An 18325-nucleotide genomic window follows, 5' to 3' on the forward strand; every position below is an offset into this window, starting at 1 on the left:
CGAGAGTCTTTGGTGCCATCATGTTCTGAAGCAGCTTATCGCGGATGTTGGGATCTCCCGAATCGCCAGCATCATACCGGTAGGGCTTCCCAGGAAGATTGCGCAACCGGCTCTGGTTGGCGCGCTCAACCTCATATCTTGTAGGGAATAACTCGGTCACCTCCAGTCCGTCATCGGAAACAATGGGCCTAGTTAGCTTCTTGAATGTCTGGACAGATTCCTCGCTAATTTTGCCCAGACGCATTTCGTTGAGCATGTTGGCAAATACTAGAGTTGGTTAGCAGTCGTAACTGAGAGAAGGCAACGTCCCGCATTCCAACGTACCCGGGTCCTTCTGGCGGAACACCTGTGTCAGCCCGATTGTGTGATCAATGGCTGTGTTCCACGTCGCCGCTTCGAATGCGAATTTGGCCTCTCTGCTCTTATCGTTGTCCGGTACTGGGGGCAATTGAAAGAAGTCGCCCGTGATCACAAGCTGAATGCCACCCCAGGGCTTTCCGTTGTTTCTAATGGTTCTGCCGATCTGTGAGAGTTTGTCGAAAAGCTCTCCGTCAACCATCGACACCTCATCCATGATGAGCGTCTTGGTCCTGAGCCAGCGGTTCTTGGCCTTGGGGTTACGTCGGATCTTCTTGACCAACGTCGGAACATCATCCTTTCCAAGGCCAATACCAGAGAAGCTGTGTAACGTCTGGCCTCCAATGTTGCAAGCCGCGAGACCTGTGGAGGCTGTGACAGCCAACCTCTCCGGATCTCTTGCCCACTTCTTCTTCAGCTCTGTTATAATGGACCTCATCAGAACAGATTTGCCTGTTCCTGCCGGGCCGGTGAAGAACACACTTTGACCCTTGTTGATGACCAGATTTTGGACATGCTTCTGCTCTTTGGTCAAGGCAATCGCCGACGCTTTGGGCTTGGACAGATTACTCTGCGTTACCTCTTGCCGAATCTCGTCCGGAGTCCATTCATCGTCTGCCACAGCTTTCCTAAGCTGGGTTTTCAGCTGTTTCTTCTGTTCCTTGAGAGCACTGGCCGTCATGTTCCATGTCTCTTTCTTCTTGGGGGCGGGCGTGACTCCTCCGGGCGCCCACCGGGAAACCTCGGGCTCATCCTTTTCCAGTTCAATGGCTTCCTCATCAACGCTCCAGCCTCTCGGAAGCCTGCGCTTCTTGGGTTGAGGGGCTAGGAGAGAGCCTGCCTGTTCTGGAGAAGCGCGCTTAAGTGTACTTTCGGCAGAAGATGTGCGTGCAGAGTCGACGCGAGCCAACCTAGGATGGACGAAATGAGAGGCGGGGGACGAGGACCAAGGCAAATGTTGCGTCGAAGGCATTTCGATCGGCGGCTCGGGGACCTTCTCCTTGGCGGGGGGCTTGGGAAGCGGAGGTAGAGCCGAGGGTGCTTCGTAATCGAGGTCGAGTTGGTCGTCATCGCTGAAGTCATCTTCGGCAAAGTAAACGCCGGTTTTCGAGTCAGCTTGCACATCTGACCCAAACGAAGTGGCGGGCTCGTCTCGAAAAGAATCGGATTTAGAGTATAGAGAGGCGAAAGATTTTCCATTGGGGGCGGAAATGGGGTCGAAGGCAGATCGATTGCTGCTCGCGAAATGCGTCACACTGGCAGTTCTTCCAGGCAGGGGCCGTGTCGAGTTTGTCATCGTGGAAGTGGTTGTGGTTGGCGCGGTCCTCGCCGATACAGCGGTCGATACCAGCTGGCTCGTTTTCTTGAATTGGTTTAGAATATTCCCATTTTGGGTGGCACTGGGGCTGCTCGAAGGAAAGAGTTGCTTGGCCAGGTCATTCTTGGGAGGAGGCGGCGCGCTGGCCTCGTAGACCTTGTTAGCCCTCTTCAACATTGAATCTGGATCTAGATCCGTATTGGGGGCAGAGGTGTGGACATGAGCGATGCGAATTGCTCTTTGGGTAATTCGGCGGAGTATCGGCGAGGATCGAAGGGGGAGGAGGCTGGTTATTCCAGCCGGCATTCAAAGGGTTGGACTGTTGACATTTGCCGCGAAATTTCGTCGTGGTTGGAGAGGGCGTTGCTTTTGTTAGTCGCCCGCCGCGAAGGGATTGACCTGTACTGAAAGTATTGGCAACCCTGAGTGCGGTCGACCAGGAGGCGCGTCCCGGCGCGTAGAGGAGCACCCTTCGCGCTAATGTTTTGGAGGGGCCATAATGGCAGCTGAGTCATCTAGGGACGTTCAGCGCAACACTAACCCAACCCCACCAAGTCGACGCCTGTGCTTTCACATCCCGGCAATGATCAAAGTCGCGTGGTGGTGTAAGAACGAAGTTGAGCTCTACGGCGCCTGTCTCGACTCGTCGCTACTAGTATAAGCCCAACATTGATCATTATTCCTGTCACTCAAGACCGCACAGACACCACAGAATTGTTCCATTTTCTGCTGGATGCACCCGGGCAGATTTACGAATTGACCCAATGAAGAGTAATTATGTTACCGTCATTGGCTGCCATTTGCCCACGTTCGCCAGACGGACTCCTCTTTTACGCATATCGCGTCTGCGCCTCGCTGCAATGCTGTCGACTCGCTTGAAGAAGCTGCTCGCCTCACGTTGGGCACCCAGGATCTCTATAACCGGCTCTCGTGGCTCCTTTCGGCGTGAAGCTTGGCTCGCCCCCGCCCGTCTCTTACTACTTATTGTAACTCTCTCCTTCCAATCTTGCCGGTGTTACTCTGGTGTTTCCGTATCACTTCGTTTCTCCTTCACAGTAGAACAGCAGACACAACTCCATTGTTGTTTCTTTTTATTCAATAGTCTCCTTGCACTTGCTTGAGAAGGCAACTTGATCTGATTCATCCCCGTTACTTTAACTCTTAGAACATACCGGTTTTGTTGTTGCTAAAGCAGATAAATCGCCCCCGAAGATTTGCCCGACATACACAAAAGAGAATAATACAGAATATAGGAACGATACACTATCGATAGCCAGTTGGGCCGAAAGAATTCCTTGCTCCTCGCCCAAGAGGTTCGAATGGGTTGCCTAGTGGGGACCGCGCTCGCCGGTCATGACTCCTCATATAGTCCCGAGCAGCCACTTCCTCCCATGTCTCTTCCGGTCCTTGTCGAAAGAGTCTGGCTCTATCCTGCGAGGAACGGCGGAACCGCCCTTCCATCTGCCGACGATTCCGCATGTCGATGTCTCTCCTATCTGCAATAAGATCCTCCTCAAAACGGCGCTGTTCTTCATGCCTAATCTCATCCTCGATTTTCAATCGGCTGATTTTATCCAAATCATCCTCAAGCCTTTCACGAGCAACGTCCTCCGAATCAAGAATTCGGTAGCTTGGTCTCCTCTGAATTACGCGAGCCTGCAAAGCGCCTCGACGACGGAAATGACCACTCAGCGGTTCAATATCTTCTGCCGCGAGTGCTTCGGCCCTGTTTGATATCCGGCGGGGCAAGAAACCATCACCCCCAAGGTCAATGCCATTGGGCATTGGAAAGGGGGCTGGCGGTAAGGGGGCTGGCCTCGTATAACCCTGAGGTGAGTCAAGGATATAATGTTGATCAAATTTTGTGTGGTGGCGAGGCAGCTCGATGCCGTAATCCTCGGGACGGTCATGATAGCGACGTCGACTCCTGCTGCGGCTCCGACTACGACCCCGGCTGTGGCGGCGGCGGCGGCCATGCCTAGTTGAATCTGACGACCCCGTGACAGATGACTCTGGTGTGAGGTCCGTTTCGCTCCAAGACTCGTCCGAGTACGAGCTTTGAGAACTCCGTGAGCTCTTTGAGGAGAGAGGATAAACCTTGACTTTACCCTTTCTTGGATCTCTCTCGATGACCTGGATCCCCGGCTTTTGTTTTGATCCCTGTAGTGCTTTAAGAGGCGGAGGAGGTTGCTGCAGTTGCGGTGGCTGAAATTGCCGCTGAAACTGTAGTTGCTGTTGTTGTAGCACCAGCTCATGGCGCTGCCGGTCTGCTATCAGTTGTTGAAGGTGGCGTTGATGTTGTTGCTGATCCAGTATTCGACGGTGCTGCTCGGTCTCTCTTTCTTTTTCCTTGAGAATTGCCATCGCGTTCTCTTCTGGCCGGGGCTCTTTTTTGAAGTAAACCGTCAGTGCGGTGGTCTCTAGTAGTGTCTTCTTTGACTTCCGTTCTTTTCCACCCGAGACCACGACTCTCTTCGTTTCTCGTCCTGCCATGTATTGACGGTACTCAACAGAATCTTTATGGAGCTTCCTAATCTTCGTGCTGATCTGCTGCAGGGTGAAATGAAACCGCGGGTCAGGATTGCGCGTCTCCAGGTTGTTCTGGGCCTTTTCTATTTGACGCTGCTGAGTTGACGTGAGCTCCATCTTCTTCTGCAGGGCCGTCCTGCCTTGGTCGTCGAGCTGTCGAATAGTTCGCCTGATAGACTGTTTGGAGAGGTCTTGAACCTCTGTTCGAATCACATTTTCCCAGGTTGATCTGACGGGATAACCTTCGTCATCGACCTCGTTTGGATCGTTGACTTTTTCGAAGCGGTAGACGATATACTCAGATAGGGTCTCACGCGCATCGGCTTGGGTCATTCTCTCCCTCCGAAGGTCCGACTGCTCGAAGAGTGGCTTGTGCCGCAGCTCTTGCGGGATGACATTGTTGGGAGGGGGCACTGGCATCGGTTGTGGTGCTGGCATCGGTTGCGGTAACATTACTGGAGCCATTGGCCTTTGCATAACTTGTTGAGCCGGTGGTCCTCCGACAGGTCGCCTGAGCTGCGGTGGAGGTGGAGGTGGGTGCGGATGCGATTGTGGATGCGGGTGCGGGTGCGGGTGCGGGTGCGGGTGCGGGTGTCCAAGTGGTCCCCTGGCCCCCGGAGGCGGAGGGGGAGGGGGAGGGTGTCCTTGAGGACCTCCAGTGATGTTGACGACGCCGGGTGGAAGACCGCTTGCCATGTTGAAGATGAGGAACTCGAAAAGCTAGTGTGAGGGAAGCGAGCACGTCGAAGGGAAAGAACAGGTAAGTATCGTTTTATAAGTATTCCTTCGAATAGGGGGTGTACTAAGCTAAAATGCAAATTCAGGAAGAAGACCTCTTGTCGGCGATAGACTGAAAGGGTTGTGATGATTGCACTCGTCAAAGTGAGGCGAACACACTCTTTGTGGGAGGGTACGTGAGACAAAAGCGAGAAAGCAAGAGGGTGTGTTGATGGGCTGTTGCGCTGTCTTTATCTTTGTTCCTGACTGCAAGACGCCGCACTGGACTCGGTGACAAGGATCGGCTGGCCAACTCCCACAGACACGGTAACACTTATTCCGTCTCTGGAACTTGTGTTCAAAGTTGGAATCAGCAGCGTGGTTGCTAACTTGAAAAGGGGGGGGAGGGGAGGATAGCGAAGGCAAAAGAGCATTTTGCGAGAGGGGGGTGAGTCGAGCTTTCAACCAGGGCGAGGTGGCTCTCACCGCCCGGAATACGTCCCTGCCTGCCATTGCGCAACCTATCATCGAAGGTGATATGCCACCACATTCATCAGTCGATACGTCTTAGCAAGGCAGCCATTGGTACTATCCTTGTCGTTAAGATGGTGGTATGGCCCAGTCAAGCGCAGTATACATCGCTGTTCACCTTCGACAGCCTGCTGCTCAAGCGGCAACTCATCCAACTACGGTTCTCGGGATGCATCATTCCCCCGTAACTACAGGCATTCAAATAATGGCAGCTACAGTGAAATAGGCCACACGAAGAATAATTATCGACGATAACTACCTCAAAGCCGAGAACCCAATGGCAACTTGATAATAGGCGAGTCGTCGGCCCTCAAAGCCATGCCTTGGACCTGAGCGCAGACAATAAGTTTCGGTAATCATACGGCAAGACATCGCACACTACACACCGAGTGCTTTTTACTCTCTGCTTACCCCGCAATAGATTTCGTCGGAATGACTCGACGGACGGGAGTGAAGAACAACGCAATACTGGTCATCTGGCGAACACTCCTATGGCTGGTCCGCCAGAAAACAAGGCAACCGACCGGCTGAGCCGCTATCAAAACCAAAAACCCTCACCGAGCTGTGCCACTTGAAGCGTGCGGGGGATTGCGTATTGCTCAGCAGTCCAGCTGCGTTGAGCGATCGGCAAATGGGTCGCAGCCTCACGGTCGACACTGCCTGGCTCAATCGGGTTTAGGATTCTTACACTTTTTGGTGCCATCATCGACCCCTCGACACCCACACATATCCTGCCCCTGCGTACTCCAATTGGCAGGAAGTCATCAAATGACACCCGATAAGAACAGCCAGAGACCAACCTGCAGGGTAAGGTTACACGGCAGACAGAACCTCCTCCCGTCCAATCAAGCGGCCACGCCACGATGGGATGGGCAATGTTCAAGTTCCCCCTTGGCTACATAACTCGAAGTCGAGGTTACAATGATCGAGGTTCCCATCCTTCAAGACGCAAGAGAAACAAGCTTGTGTGTATTGGGTCCGTCGTGGGCGTGACTTAAAGCTGTCCGTTTTTTGTGTCCTGTGTCGGTATCGTTTTCGGCATCGTCTGGAGGATGGACGGAAGGGTGTCGAGCAGCCAGGCTTCAGTCCTCCCCTCAAGCCATCTGGAATATTCTCAATGTGGCCAATAGTCCGTCTGACACAAAGCGATTCAAGTGATGGGGCAAGTCTAAGGATCCTGCGTGGTCCGTTTTTGATGTTAACACCTTACGACATACCCGTTTCGCCATTCGTTGATTTCCTTGCCAAGCAAATGACGTTCAGTTTCCGGTGTTTTTGGATCATGCTACGATGTTTGAAAGACCCATCGGCTGCGGGAGATTGAGACAAGAGTGTCATCCGGTTCCAGTCACTGCGCAGAGCCGCATCCTAACTGACGCTTGCTTTAGACGGTCTGGCTGCCAGCAAGCTCCATCCGTGTAGCATTGGACGGTCCTTCGCGTCTCTGCCATCTTGTTCGGCCACCAATGGCCGAACAAGACAGGGAAGGCCTGTTCAAGCGGGCTACGTCAGCTAAGGCTAAGGATTTCAAGCGCTCGTGTCGACAAGGGAGTAATCCACGGCCTATTCCCAGTTGCTACACCTCATTGATGATGATGGCGCTAAACTAATTACCGTCAGCAGCTCGACATTGGTACAAAGAATGCCATCGTCTTTGTGCAGTACTCCCCGCCTCCATAGAAATCTGCGATGGTCTTACCTTCGAGCGCTCGTCAAAATGTGCGGGCATTCGCTTAATGGTGTCACAAGAGGAGTATTTTAAGCTCTACACGTCCCTCCCTACGTACGCCCGTTGTCTGTTACCAATTGTATAGTACCGTTACGAGCTACCTTACTCTATCAAAGTTATCCGCGTCATTCAGCGGCCTGGCGAGTGAGCATCATCACGCGGATATATGCCTTGTTCCGCCTAGTTAAACTATCTCATACCTCGCGAACAAGTCCTTCTCGAATATTGTATTGGGCTTCACCGGTACCAATATCACCAAGATCTGTATAACGTGCCCAAGGTCGAAAAGAACGATCTGCCTGTTATTTCTGCGGCCTATATGACACCTTTCTGATGTTCATATTGGGTCGATCGGAACAGCTGTGACAGGCAGCTCGCTCCTCTAATGCCCACTCTTTATGGGTCACCGGCCAAGTGATCGGCTTTGAAGGGTGGCAACCGGATGTCATTGGGCCCTGCGCGAAGGGTAGACTCAAATTCCATGCACCAAGACGCCACGCCACGCCAAGCCCACGCCCACCAGACTGCGCCGGGTCACAATGTCAGTTACATGGATGATGGGACAATTTTGCTGCACTTTTCAGAGTGCAGCGAATTTGCCTTTTCTCGACAAGGCTGCTAGAGGCATCGTGGTTGCCTGGTTTCTTAGCTGACGCGGCTCACTATGTTGCACATTATTCAGCGCTTCCCCCGGGCGCCAGCATTGCTTCCGACAACAAAACGGCATGGTTTCAATATTGGTTTCTTTCTTAAAGATACCAGTTGGTGGGAATTTATTTTGCACGAACTCGAGGTTGTGGTTTGGCTGGCAGGATTCTCGGCTAGAAAACGACACCCAGATGTTGATGACATGGGATGACAGCAGAAAACGTGAACGAAGGAAAGCCTTACTTTAACGTCCCGAGACATTGTCTCAACGGGGGTATCTGTCCCGACCACGCCATGTCTCAACTTTCGCCTTACATAACGGCTAGTCAGCCCATCGTGTTGGGCTTTAATACTGCTTCGACAACTTGCGTGCTTGCCTTGGGGCTCAGCCCCAGGCCCAGGCCTACCCGTTTTCCGCCTCTTAGCATGGGTGCTTCCTATTGTATCACCACGAGCCGGGTGCACCCTCCTTTACAATCAGCACCCCAGGTGTCCTGAGCCAGAGAGGGATCAAGCCTGGAAGCAAGGAGAACTTGGATTATTTCGCAATTGGCGAATAACTTATATCTTTCTCATTCTTTGGACGGTAGCCAGCTGGTTGAAAGACGATGTGAAACCGCCGTCATATCCATCTACATGCACTGAGGACCTTGACGTAAGTTGGATTCATAAACGAAAGGCTGCATCGCCAAATCACTACGAAATCAAACAGTACTTCTGGAAATATTTAGGGTTAAGACAGTGGCACAACAAAGTGAACGAATGATACACGTGGACAAAAGATATGTCATTAATAGCTCACAAATTCCAGGAAGAAACAACGAGTATCGACCACTCGGCCAATGCCCCGTCTGGCTATATTGAAATGACTGATCTCAACAAGATCTCGAGGTCGTTGAACCGAGAGGTCTCATGCGGCTCATCTTATGGCAATTTACTCTCGATGAGGGTCTTACTGAAGGACACTCTTTTGTCCTTGGTATTTAATTTGTTCTTATACTACTTTATTTGTTTGTATACCGATATCACTGCTATCATGAGCAGCCTTCATTTGCTCCTACATCCACGGTGCATGGTTGCTTCCTTCCTTCCCCCCCGCCCCCACTTCCTTCCTTATTGCTCTTCTCAGTCATTCTTTACCTGAAATTATTCTTCCGTTCACCCATTATTATCACTGAAATCTCTTTATTTAATGTCGAAAGTCGTTTTTCTCTCATCCTCAATTTGCAAAGTGCATCTCACCCAAACAACCAGCCAAACTTTCTATGGGAACCCAACCTACTTTGACTACACAAGTCTCTGACTTCTCACACCCTGTTAATTCCCACTCCACTCTCCACTCTCTTCTTGCGAGCAAATCGCTAGCACAGCTATGAAAATGAATATCACTCTCATCGCCTTTTTCACCTCTGCCTAGGCTCCAGTTGTCACAATCGCTACTCTTGCGGGCAATATGACCAAGTCCAAGTCGAAGATCGCCTGTGATATCGCCAATCCCCCCTTCCCCAGCGCCGTATGCGAGCCATTCACCCTGTCTAACGGCACCATTGCGGCGGTCTTCTTCAACGACCCCTCTAAGGATAAGAAGCTCGGTAACACCATGAAGATCATCGACACCAACCAGGACGGCACCACCATCTGGGTCCCTGGCAAGGAAAACAAGACCGTCGACTACTGTAACAACGCCAACGACGTCCACTCGGGTCACGTCAACCCCCATATGCCTCTAGTATCTGACTGTCTCGCCATACAGGAGTGGGCTGCCGCCAACGCGGGCCACTGGGTCGTCTCCAAAGCCGACATGGACAAGCATAGATGGACTACGCTCTCCGTTGTCGGTACGTGCGCCCTCGTTGTCGGCACATTCGAGCAGAACGGCCCTGGGTCAGGCATCGTTATCGGCAACAAAGACGTCAAAGAGATCATTCAACAATCTATCGAGAAACATCAGATTGGAGACAGAGTCGAGGTTTCGGGACGTTCTGTTTGCGGCACGTGGAAGGAGGGCTGGGCAATGGTTGCGACGGACTGGGATAGTAAAGCCGACATGGACAAGCATAGATGGTGGTTGACTGGGAAAGCTAAAGGATGGCTTGTGGGAAATGGACATCAATTCCTGAAAAATATAACTTGAAGAAGGATGTGATTCACGAAGAGAGAACGAATCATCGGATTCTACGGATCCATGAGATCACCTTATGAAGATAGAAGTTCATCCTCTACGGTCTCAATATAAGCAGATTTTCACTCGTGACTGAACTGTCTCATACATGATCTCTTTCGTAATGAACAAGCTGTTTTCTTAAATAATAGAAGCTCCGTATTGTATTACATACATTAAGGATTTTATATAGCTAGAACTCCCACTTTAACATCAATTCTTTTCATGTTGTACAGCTAAGTAAGGGGTCAATTCCTGTCACTTAGACAGCCCACAGTAACGCTTTCTCTTCCTCCTGCTAACCCCCCTTCGTTATCTTGTGCCTGCTTGTCTGGCCTACCTAATTGATTGTCTTTCTCATAGTCGTTCTTGCCTTCATCCCTGTGCACCTTCGTCGTACCTTTCTCTTGACTTTGGGGCCTACCTCCTATCAAGTAAAGACAAATCAAAGAGTAAATTTTGCCAGACATCTTGACAATAAGGGAACCTTCACTCAAGGCCGCTCTACCTCTCTCCTTTCTTCACATCCGCCATACAATCACAAGGACCAACTTCAAATCTCATCCTTTCACCAAGGAAAGAAAACCAATCTTCACATCTCATCACACAGCAAGACAACCTCTCTACACTACAGCCTTCATAATGGTCGTCATAACCCGTCTAATCTATTTTGCCGTGATAGCGCTCGCTGCCGCCGCCACCCCCATCGCCCAGGGCAACGGAGCTATCCGCGACCCTGCCTGCGGCTCACTTTGCGCCTTCACCGAGCCTCCCTTTGAGACCGCTATCTGCTACGAGGTCAAGCTTGATGATGGTACCTGCCATACCGTCTTCGTTAACCCCAAAGCCGGAAACCTCGACTTTGGTTCTGTTGAGGGCACCTTCGGCCCTGGCGTCAAGGTCAAACGCAGCGAAATGAAGGTTGACAAAGGCTACTACGATATCGAGAGCACTGCCACCCCAGTCAACGAAGAAGATGACAGCATTCCATTCCTTTTCCAAGCGCCTTAAATAGGAACACGCTCAGAGCCCCCAAAAGGTCTGCGGTGATCAAGCCCTCCATTGCCACAGCCGCCGCGACTACTTCGCCCGCACTGATGACTGCAAGGCTCTCATATACTTCTGGTCCTCCAACCACGGAAAATGGGTCATATCTGACCTCGATCTCGTTGGACGACGATGGATTGGTCTCATGTCGAGCGGCACCTGCCACTTCAGCGTCGGCAACGCCATCACCGGCGTCCCGGGCAGCCCCATTATTAACAAGGAAACATCCCTTGGCAACCTCGACATCGAGGTTATTCTCGCCGATGGCATCCACCGTTGTAAAACGGATGGAGGAATGGAGTTCAGAGGCATCGTGAACTGCAATGCGTTTCCCCTCTTATTCTGGGTCACCGCCACCGACAAGTTTGACTGCTGCAAGGGTGACGGTAACCCCAACGATAACAGGCCAACTCAAGAGAAGACGAAGATGTCTTCAGGGCAACTGAAAACATCACCAACATGAGGATGGTTGGAAATGGACCAGAGAGAATGCTCGGTAGCTTCGGGTTCAGATTTTGGCTCATAGTCGCTCCTGGCTGAACCTTGAAAGGCGCAGCCCTCTGCATAGGTAAACACAGATATGGGAATCCAACATAGTGGTTCATCTGACACACAAACTGTCCGTCTCTTTGTGACATGTGCTTGATAAAGTGAAGGCTTGGCGTCTTCAAATGCCGAGCCTCATCACGCACCCACCCCCAACGAGTCGAGGAACCTTACCCAAGCCTCATTTCATCGGGACGAGTTACTATTTCTGGACAGAGTGTTTCTGTCTGTAAAGCCAGCTTAGCGTTTACGTGATAAGAGAGCGCCAAACTGTATACAGGCAGAAGGTCATTTGGCGTCCTTCTCGACGCCTGGCCACTGCCCGACGGGAAATATGTAAAATGTAAAACGATCAAACGACACTGGGAAGGGCTGAGGTCGACTGAACAATCCCGGTGCCCAAACAGTTCATCTCACCGGATCTCGCCACGGCCATCTAGTTATTCATGCCTCGCTCTTGGACTTTTAGATGCTGTTACAGCATCTCAGCTCGTACCAATACGAGTGGGTGGGGAGGGCTCTCAATAAGACAACAGCTGGCTCCCAATGCGACGTTTTGCAAACACCGAGCACTCGGTATCGAGTGCCACCCGAAGCTTGACATCAACGTCACTGCACTATCAACCCATGAGGAGGGGTAGCAGTGTCGGTGAAAGTCCTCCCGCTTGGAGGGGTAGCAGATTGAAGAATCCAAATCCGAAGAAAAGAAAAGAAAGGTGGGCCGGAAGCGACAATGTGCGTCGCGCGCTCAAGCGGAAGCCAAAGTTTTGAAACCTGAGCAACGATTCTGCGCAGCTTGACTCCGCTCGGACCATGCATCGACACCCCGGGCGATCTCATGCATCCAGCCTAAAACTCTTAGAGTGCCTGCGTCCATCATGCTTCCCTGCTCGGCGTCCCTCTGTTTTCTCCCCAACCTATGCGGTGTTCCTGGCATGGAAACCCCAAGTAGGCTAAATTCTAAGCTTTTGTAGAGCCCTGGTAGTGTGGAAACGGGTTAAGTGTGTCGTTATGATATAGCGAAGACTTGGATACCCAACCGGGCCGTGCCGGCTTTTCCTTTTGGCTCATCTCGCTCCTTGGGAAGTCCCTGACCTGCTTCTGCCCTGTCCACTCGGTGCAATGGACAATCTGGCCGGGTTAAGTTAAGCATATGTCCTGTTTTCCTAGGGGTATCGGAGGGGCACGACTCATCCTGTTGCTTCAGCTTCATTCATCCAACAGAAAGGTTGCATGTCTCTTTCCTTTGGTTTTCTTTCTGGATATCGTGATTTCTTCATGTTTGTATATATGAGTTCCGGTGTTTTTTCGGCGGCCTGTCATCTCGGTCTCTGTACAACTCGTCATGTATGCGAGAGCCTTCGCTCTGGTCGCCTTACTAGCTGCAGCTGTTACGTGCGCACCGTCACCTCAAAACCTAAGGACCGATATATCTATCATTCGAGACAATGATCTCCAGGGTCAGTCGCGAAGAGCACCTTGTATCAAATTCCCCCTTTATATTGACAATGGTAATTACCAGACTCCGATAGCCCGGCGGCGAACGCCAGCGCCCTGTTTCTAGGTAGCAGGGTATCCTTCAGCGCAGCGAAAGCCGCGTGTAAAGAGCTAGGGGAGGAGTTGTGGTCTCCAGAGTCGAACAACACCCAGAGAATACTGGACATCCTCGACTTCCAGGAGCCAGATATCGACCTGACCGCCATATGGGTTGCATCGACAAGTGCCAATCCGAAGACGATCAACCTGAAAAGCAACATTTCCTTTGCCGAGCCTTTTGCTAGCAATCCCGTCCTGTGCATGCACACGGCGCCCTTCTCCAACGGCGTGTCCCAAGACACCAGCGAGAGGTGGCAGGTGACGATTCCCTCAAACAACGAAGATGTCCTCGGCTTCCGCGACAGGAATAGCTTCCGCTTCCAAGGTATGCGGTTCGCCACGAATACAACACGGTTCACCTACCCCAAGTTGTACGTTGGCTCCGGCGGCAACATCTCGGCGCTCGAATTCGGCTCTCCATGCTACCAGTCATTTGGGGGTTCGGAGGATTGTCACTTTCTGAACATTTACACCACGCATCTCCCCCACGACAGGCAAACCAATACGGGGCTTCGCCCGGTTATGTTTTGGATCCACGGTGGTGCCCTGACCAGTGGTTACGGCAGTGACGCTTTGTTCGATGGAGGGAATCTGGCTTCCCGCGGTGACGTTGTGGTTGTCACCATCAACTATCGCCTGGGGACCTTGGGGTACTTGGCGCTGGACGACGGGGAGACGAATGGAAACTTTGGCCTTGCGGACCAGATTTTGGCTTTGGACTGGGTCCAAGAAAACATCCGAGACTTTGGCGGAGACCCCAACAGGATCACCATCTTCGGCCAGTCCGCCGGTGCCGGCTCCGTCCGGGCTATGATGGCGTCCCCGAAAGCCGTCGGAAAGTTCGCGGCCGCGATTCCCCTCAGCAACCTCGGAGGCTTACAGTACGGAAAGACATACTCGAAATACTACACCATCGAGGAGCAATTGCATGTCGTGGGGAATGCGATACTCGGCACCACAAACTGCACTAACGCAACGTCGCAGGTCGCCTGCCTACGGCGAAAGCCCGCAGCAAGTCTCGGGTCCGGGGCGCGGTATCTCGTCAATGATGGCACCTTCCTGAATTCCAGCGAGTTGCAGCTCAAGGGGGATCCGTTAAACGTCCATTTGATGATGGGCATCACCTCTGAAGACGGCCTGCCGTTCCTGATTTTCCCACGCAACGGGACTGTCGTCAACGATACCTTGTGGCTCACAGCCCAAGGTCTTCCGGAACCCCCGTCGAGCCTCTTCCCTGTGTTGGAGACCGAAAGCAACAACACACGAGCGGCTTTTGGGGTGGGCGCCCGGCTGGCGACCGACGCCATGTTCCGTTGCATAGACCAAGCGACCGTATACGCGGGGCTGGACAGCGGCGTGCTCGGGCCCCAGGTATACTACTACGAATTCGAACGGACGTACCAGACGCCAGGGTGGCCGAGACTCGACATCTGCGAGGCGCCCATATCGATGGCACACCCCGATGGGGACCCAAGTTCGGGTACCAACAACCTCCGATGCCACTCTGGCGAACTGCTGCCGCTGTTTGGCAACATTGCGCGCCAGGGCCTGCCGTTCCGGGACGAGAATGATCTGCCTTGGCAACAATATATTGTCGACACCTTCTCCTCGTTTGCGCGAACGTATAATCCTAATCCAGACAAGGCTTTCCTTAGAGCGAGGGGGTTCGATAGTACGATGAGGGCGCAAGAGACGACGGGGCCTTGGGTGCCGTCCGTCAGGGGCAGTATGAAGATGAGGTCGATTGATTGGCCAGTGAAGGAAGAAATGATGAAGGGCTTTAAGGACACCGAACAATGCGGGTGGCTAAAGCTGCCGCTTGATTACTACATTTGAGTAAATAATTGGGAAGGGCTGGAAAGGGTACCCTGCACATAAAAGCATTCTGGACCTACATAGTTAGAAGTTTATTTCGACGTACATGAAGCTTTAGATGGGTTGAGTAGAACCCTGTTAATTACACATTTTATTGCTTGTCCTAAGATTTTGGGAGCATACATACTTCTGGCACAATTATAGCAGACGACTAGTTGACAGTCCGAGAACTCTGGTTTTCAGGTCAAATAAGGTGCCTAGACCTTTCAACTCAGTCGCATGGCAGGATAACTATGGCGGAGGCATCGATATATAAACTTCACTGGGCCGCGAATAAGTTTCTTAAGCAATAAACGTTCGGCAAGTTATATTGTCGGGGACAGACAAGCATCTGAATAATGAAATCTTCCATATAATGTATGACGAGAATTTGCCCGGATTGCAGACAATGCTTTCAGACAAACGAACCTCTCTGAGCTCATTTTTGGATGCCTGACACTCTTTGAGGTAATACTGTTTCATCGTTGCAATATACCTCGCTCATACAACAAGATCTCCTTAATAACTGTGCTGGAGCACATCGCCTCTCTAAAGCGGCAAAAGCCGAGTCTCTCCAACAATCAGCCCCTGCTACGTTGGAGGACCCCGGCAAGTTGCATCCAACAGCATCACGCAACCCCAGTAAAGAGACACAAAATGGGCGGCAACGGGCGAAAAGCGGAGAACAACGAGGCAGAATTGAGGCAGTGCCCCCAATAGGTCGTTGTAACAATGCAACATGTTGGCACACTGCAGATATCATTGGTTCAGGGATTCTCAAATGTCTAAGCCGCAAGGCACCAACATCTGGGCGTTCTTTGAGCGAGGGAACCAACAGCCGAAGGAGAGCGACTGGGCTTTCTTCTCTCTCATGATTTCACTCTCCTGGATATTGAATTATACTCGGCTTTCTCTGTATTCTTCCTCTTCCGAACATCAATCCTTGCTCTTATTATGTTGTGTTGGGAAATTTAGGCGCCGGCGGAATACCCCTAACCTAGCCAATGGAGGTCGCTTTCGGTACACTGGCGCTGGTTGGACAGGTCGTCGACACGAGTTTCAAGATTAGGAAAGCCATCGAAACCTTCCGCTCTGCCAGTGAAGAGATCAGCAATCTGGCGTTGAAACTTGATGTTGTTGCTCAAACGTGCGACTGGCTCAAAAAAGCTATTGAGAATGAGCAGATCTGTGTTCAAAACTCAACCCCGCTTGCCGAACGAGGCGTTCTGGTACTTGAAGACATTAACAAGACCCTCCTCAAACTTGAAAGCCTGTTGCCGAAGCAAGATGGCAAAGGTGAAAAGAAGAAACGGCAAGGTATTCACTTTCTCAAGAAGAAAGACGATATCAAAACCTTCAACGAACGCCTAGACCAGAAGCTCAACATGCTGAACCTAATGTTGATGACAACAGTATTGTGGGTGACATTCTGTATTCATACTTCCAGCCAAGAGCTTACCGCCTGACTTTTGGTAGTGCAAACCAAACCCAACGGGTCGAGCAACCTACCCAGGAGGATAGGCAGCCTCAGGAGCCCATTTCACGAGCAGAGTCTTGTATTAGTGACATACCTGCTACAATTAAGAGAAGTGAGCCGACCAAGACGACAAGAGTATTGCTGGAAAGAGTGGCCTATGAAGCATCGTGGTTTCTGGGTCTCAGGAGCGTGTTGGAGAAGAGAAAAGTAACAAAAAAGTCGAAATGGAAGAACGGGGAGGAAACAACAACAGTCAGCAAAACCAACAGTCTGGCAATCAAACATTGCTCAAGCCCATATGCGATTCAAATTATGTGGTGGCTCGCTGGGCCTCTGTCCATCACCTGCTCGCTCAGCATCCCTCACATGATCGACAGCAGAGCACACAAGGACATCAGATGGAAGTTTAACCGACTGTGCTATGGTGGTAGTATAAAAGGTATACAGAAGATGTTCTCAGATCGGATACTCACACCAACAACACTCATAGACGGTGCAACGCTGTTTGAGGTAATATTTATCAAGCCGGAGCTGAGAATCCCATGTTGACTAAAGTGGCAAATACTAGTGGGCAGCTTCTTTCCCTCAGCCTGATTTGTGTCGCTTTCTACTTCAGCAAAATTCAAAACTCACTGCGGATGAATAGTGAGTCCAATGTCCCGGGACGAGTTTCAGCGACGACTGAGTGCTAATTAAAGTGCTACTAGTCTTATGGGATCAAAAGACCACCCAGGTCGCAACTCAATTGATTCTCGCTTTACCACGAACGAGGTATCGGAGTCATACTCTGACATCATTGGGCTCTGTTTGGCAACTGAAGTGCCTACGGTGCTGCAGTACCGCTTCCTAGTCTCGACTATGTGCAACCCGAGAGACATGTTGATGTGTTTCCAGAAGTTCTGCCCCTACGTCTTTGCGGAAGAATGGATCGATTTTATTGACGCCGCTTGGGATGAGGCTGTTCTTTTGCTTCTGAAAGACATCGATTCCGATTCACACTGGACGCCGGCTGGGGGCATGTATGAGGACTGGTTTCCCCTCTTCGGAAGGATCATCGAGGGCGGGGTCGACCCGAGCAGACATATTAAAGGTATCAAAGGCTCCAGGACTGCGCTTTGGGAACTTCTGACCATGGCATCCTGTCCATTCAACCTAGGGAGTGCATTAACGTATTGGAGGTACATCCTATGGGCGTGTGGAGTGGATATCGAACAATACTTGAGTGACGAGTGGGCTCGTTCCGACATCATGTGGGATCGGAACTGGGAGGAACAGAGAACTTTTGGATGGCCTCGAAAACTCACTCAGAAGACAGTGAATGGCCATGTGTTTCCTTCCTGGACTCGTCTCGTCGATTCAAGAAGTGAAGCTTTCGAGGTCAGACGGGAATTCAAGAATTTAGGACCGCACAAGCCTTTCTACGTCGGCCCATCGATTCCGTTTATGAAAAGCCTTGCAGATGTGGACGATGTAAAAAGACATCAGGCCTGGAAAACCTTTGACTGTGCGAACCCCCAGCTAGTGAAGCAGGAGGCCTGGCCGTTTGGGTACTTACCGACGCGAGATCCTTGGACGCATCATCGAAGCTGGTACCAGTCACTCAGTAACAGAGAGGAGGCAGCTAGGGTTGAAAAGTCTTTTAATTACGCAAAAGAATTGCTGCAGATGCGATTTGAGAGACGACAGAGAAAAAAACTCTACAAGTCAGGGTATCTGAGAAGGTACAAGAGCCTGAGGAAGCTGCCGGGGGCTTGGAACGAGGATTTTGCGTAAGATAGCGGATCATGGTCATATTCATACGCTCTGGGACTAAAA

The 18325-nt window shown here is 51.4% G+C and overlaps 3 protein-coding genes across 3 annotated transcripts; 2 read left to right on the forward strand and 1 right to left on the reverse strand.

The window, feature by feature from the left end:
- Positions 1 to 2938: 2938 nt before the first annotated feature.
- Positions 2939 to 4900, reverse strand: EsH8_IV_000484 (uncharacterized protein; the record flags this gene model as incomplete). Its single annotated transcript, XM_083265374.1, has 1 exon — positions 2939 to 4900. The coding sequence occupies one exon, from the start codon at positions 4898 to 4900 to the stop codon at positions 2939 to 2941; it is 1962 nt and encodes a 653-aa protein (XP_083124269.1).
- Positions 4901 to 9282: 4382 nt separating this feature from the next.
- Positions 9283 to 15015, forward strand: EsH8_IV_000485 (uncharacterized protein; the record flags this gene model as incomplete). Its single annotated transcript, XM_083265375.1, has 4 exons — positions 9283 to 9865; positions 10673 to 10953; positions 11018 to 11423; positions 13106 to 15015. 4 exons carry the CDS (start codon positions 9283 to 9285, stop codon positions 15013 to 15015), a joined length of 3180 nt encoding a protein of 1059 aa, XP_083124270.1.
- A 1022-nt stretch (positions 15016 to 16037) lies between these two features.
- On the forward strand, positions 16038 to 18283 carry EsH8_IV_000486 (uncharacterized protein; the record flags this gene model as incomplete). Its single annotated transcript, XM_083265376.1, has 4 exons — positions 16038 to 16450; positions 16510 to 17020; positions 17079 to 17155; positions 17218 to 18283. 4 exons carry the CDS (start codon positions 16038 to 16040, stop codon positions 18281 to 18283), a joined length of 2067 nt encoding a protein of 688 aa, XP_083124271.1.
- Positions 18284 to 18325: the final 42 nt, after the last annotated feature.

Source organism: Colletotrichum jinshuiense, chromosome 4 (assembly GCF_051148585.1).
Source record: "Colletotrichum jinshuiense chromosome 4, complete sequence".
NCBI lineage: Eukaryota > Fungi > Ascomycota > Sordariomycetes > Glomerellales > Glomerellaceae > Colletotrichum > Colletotrichum jinshuiense.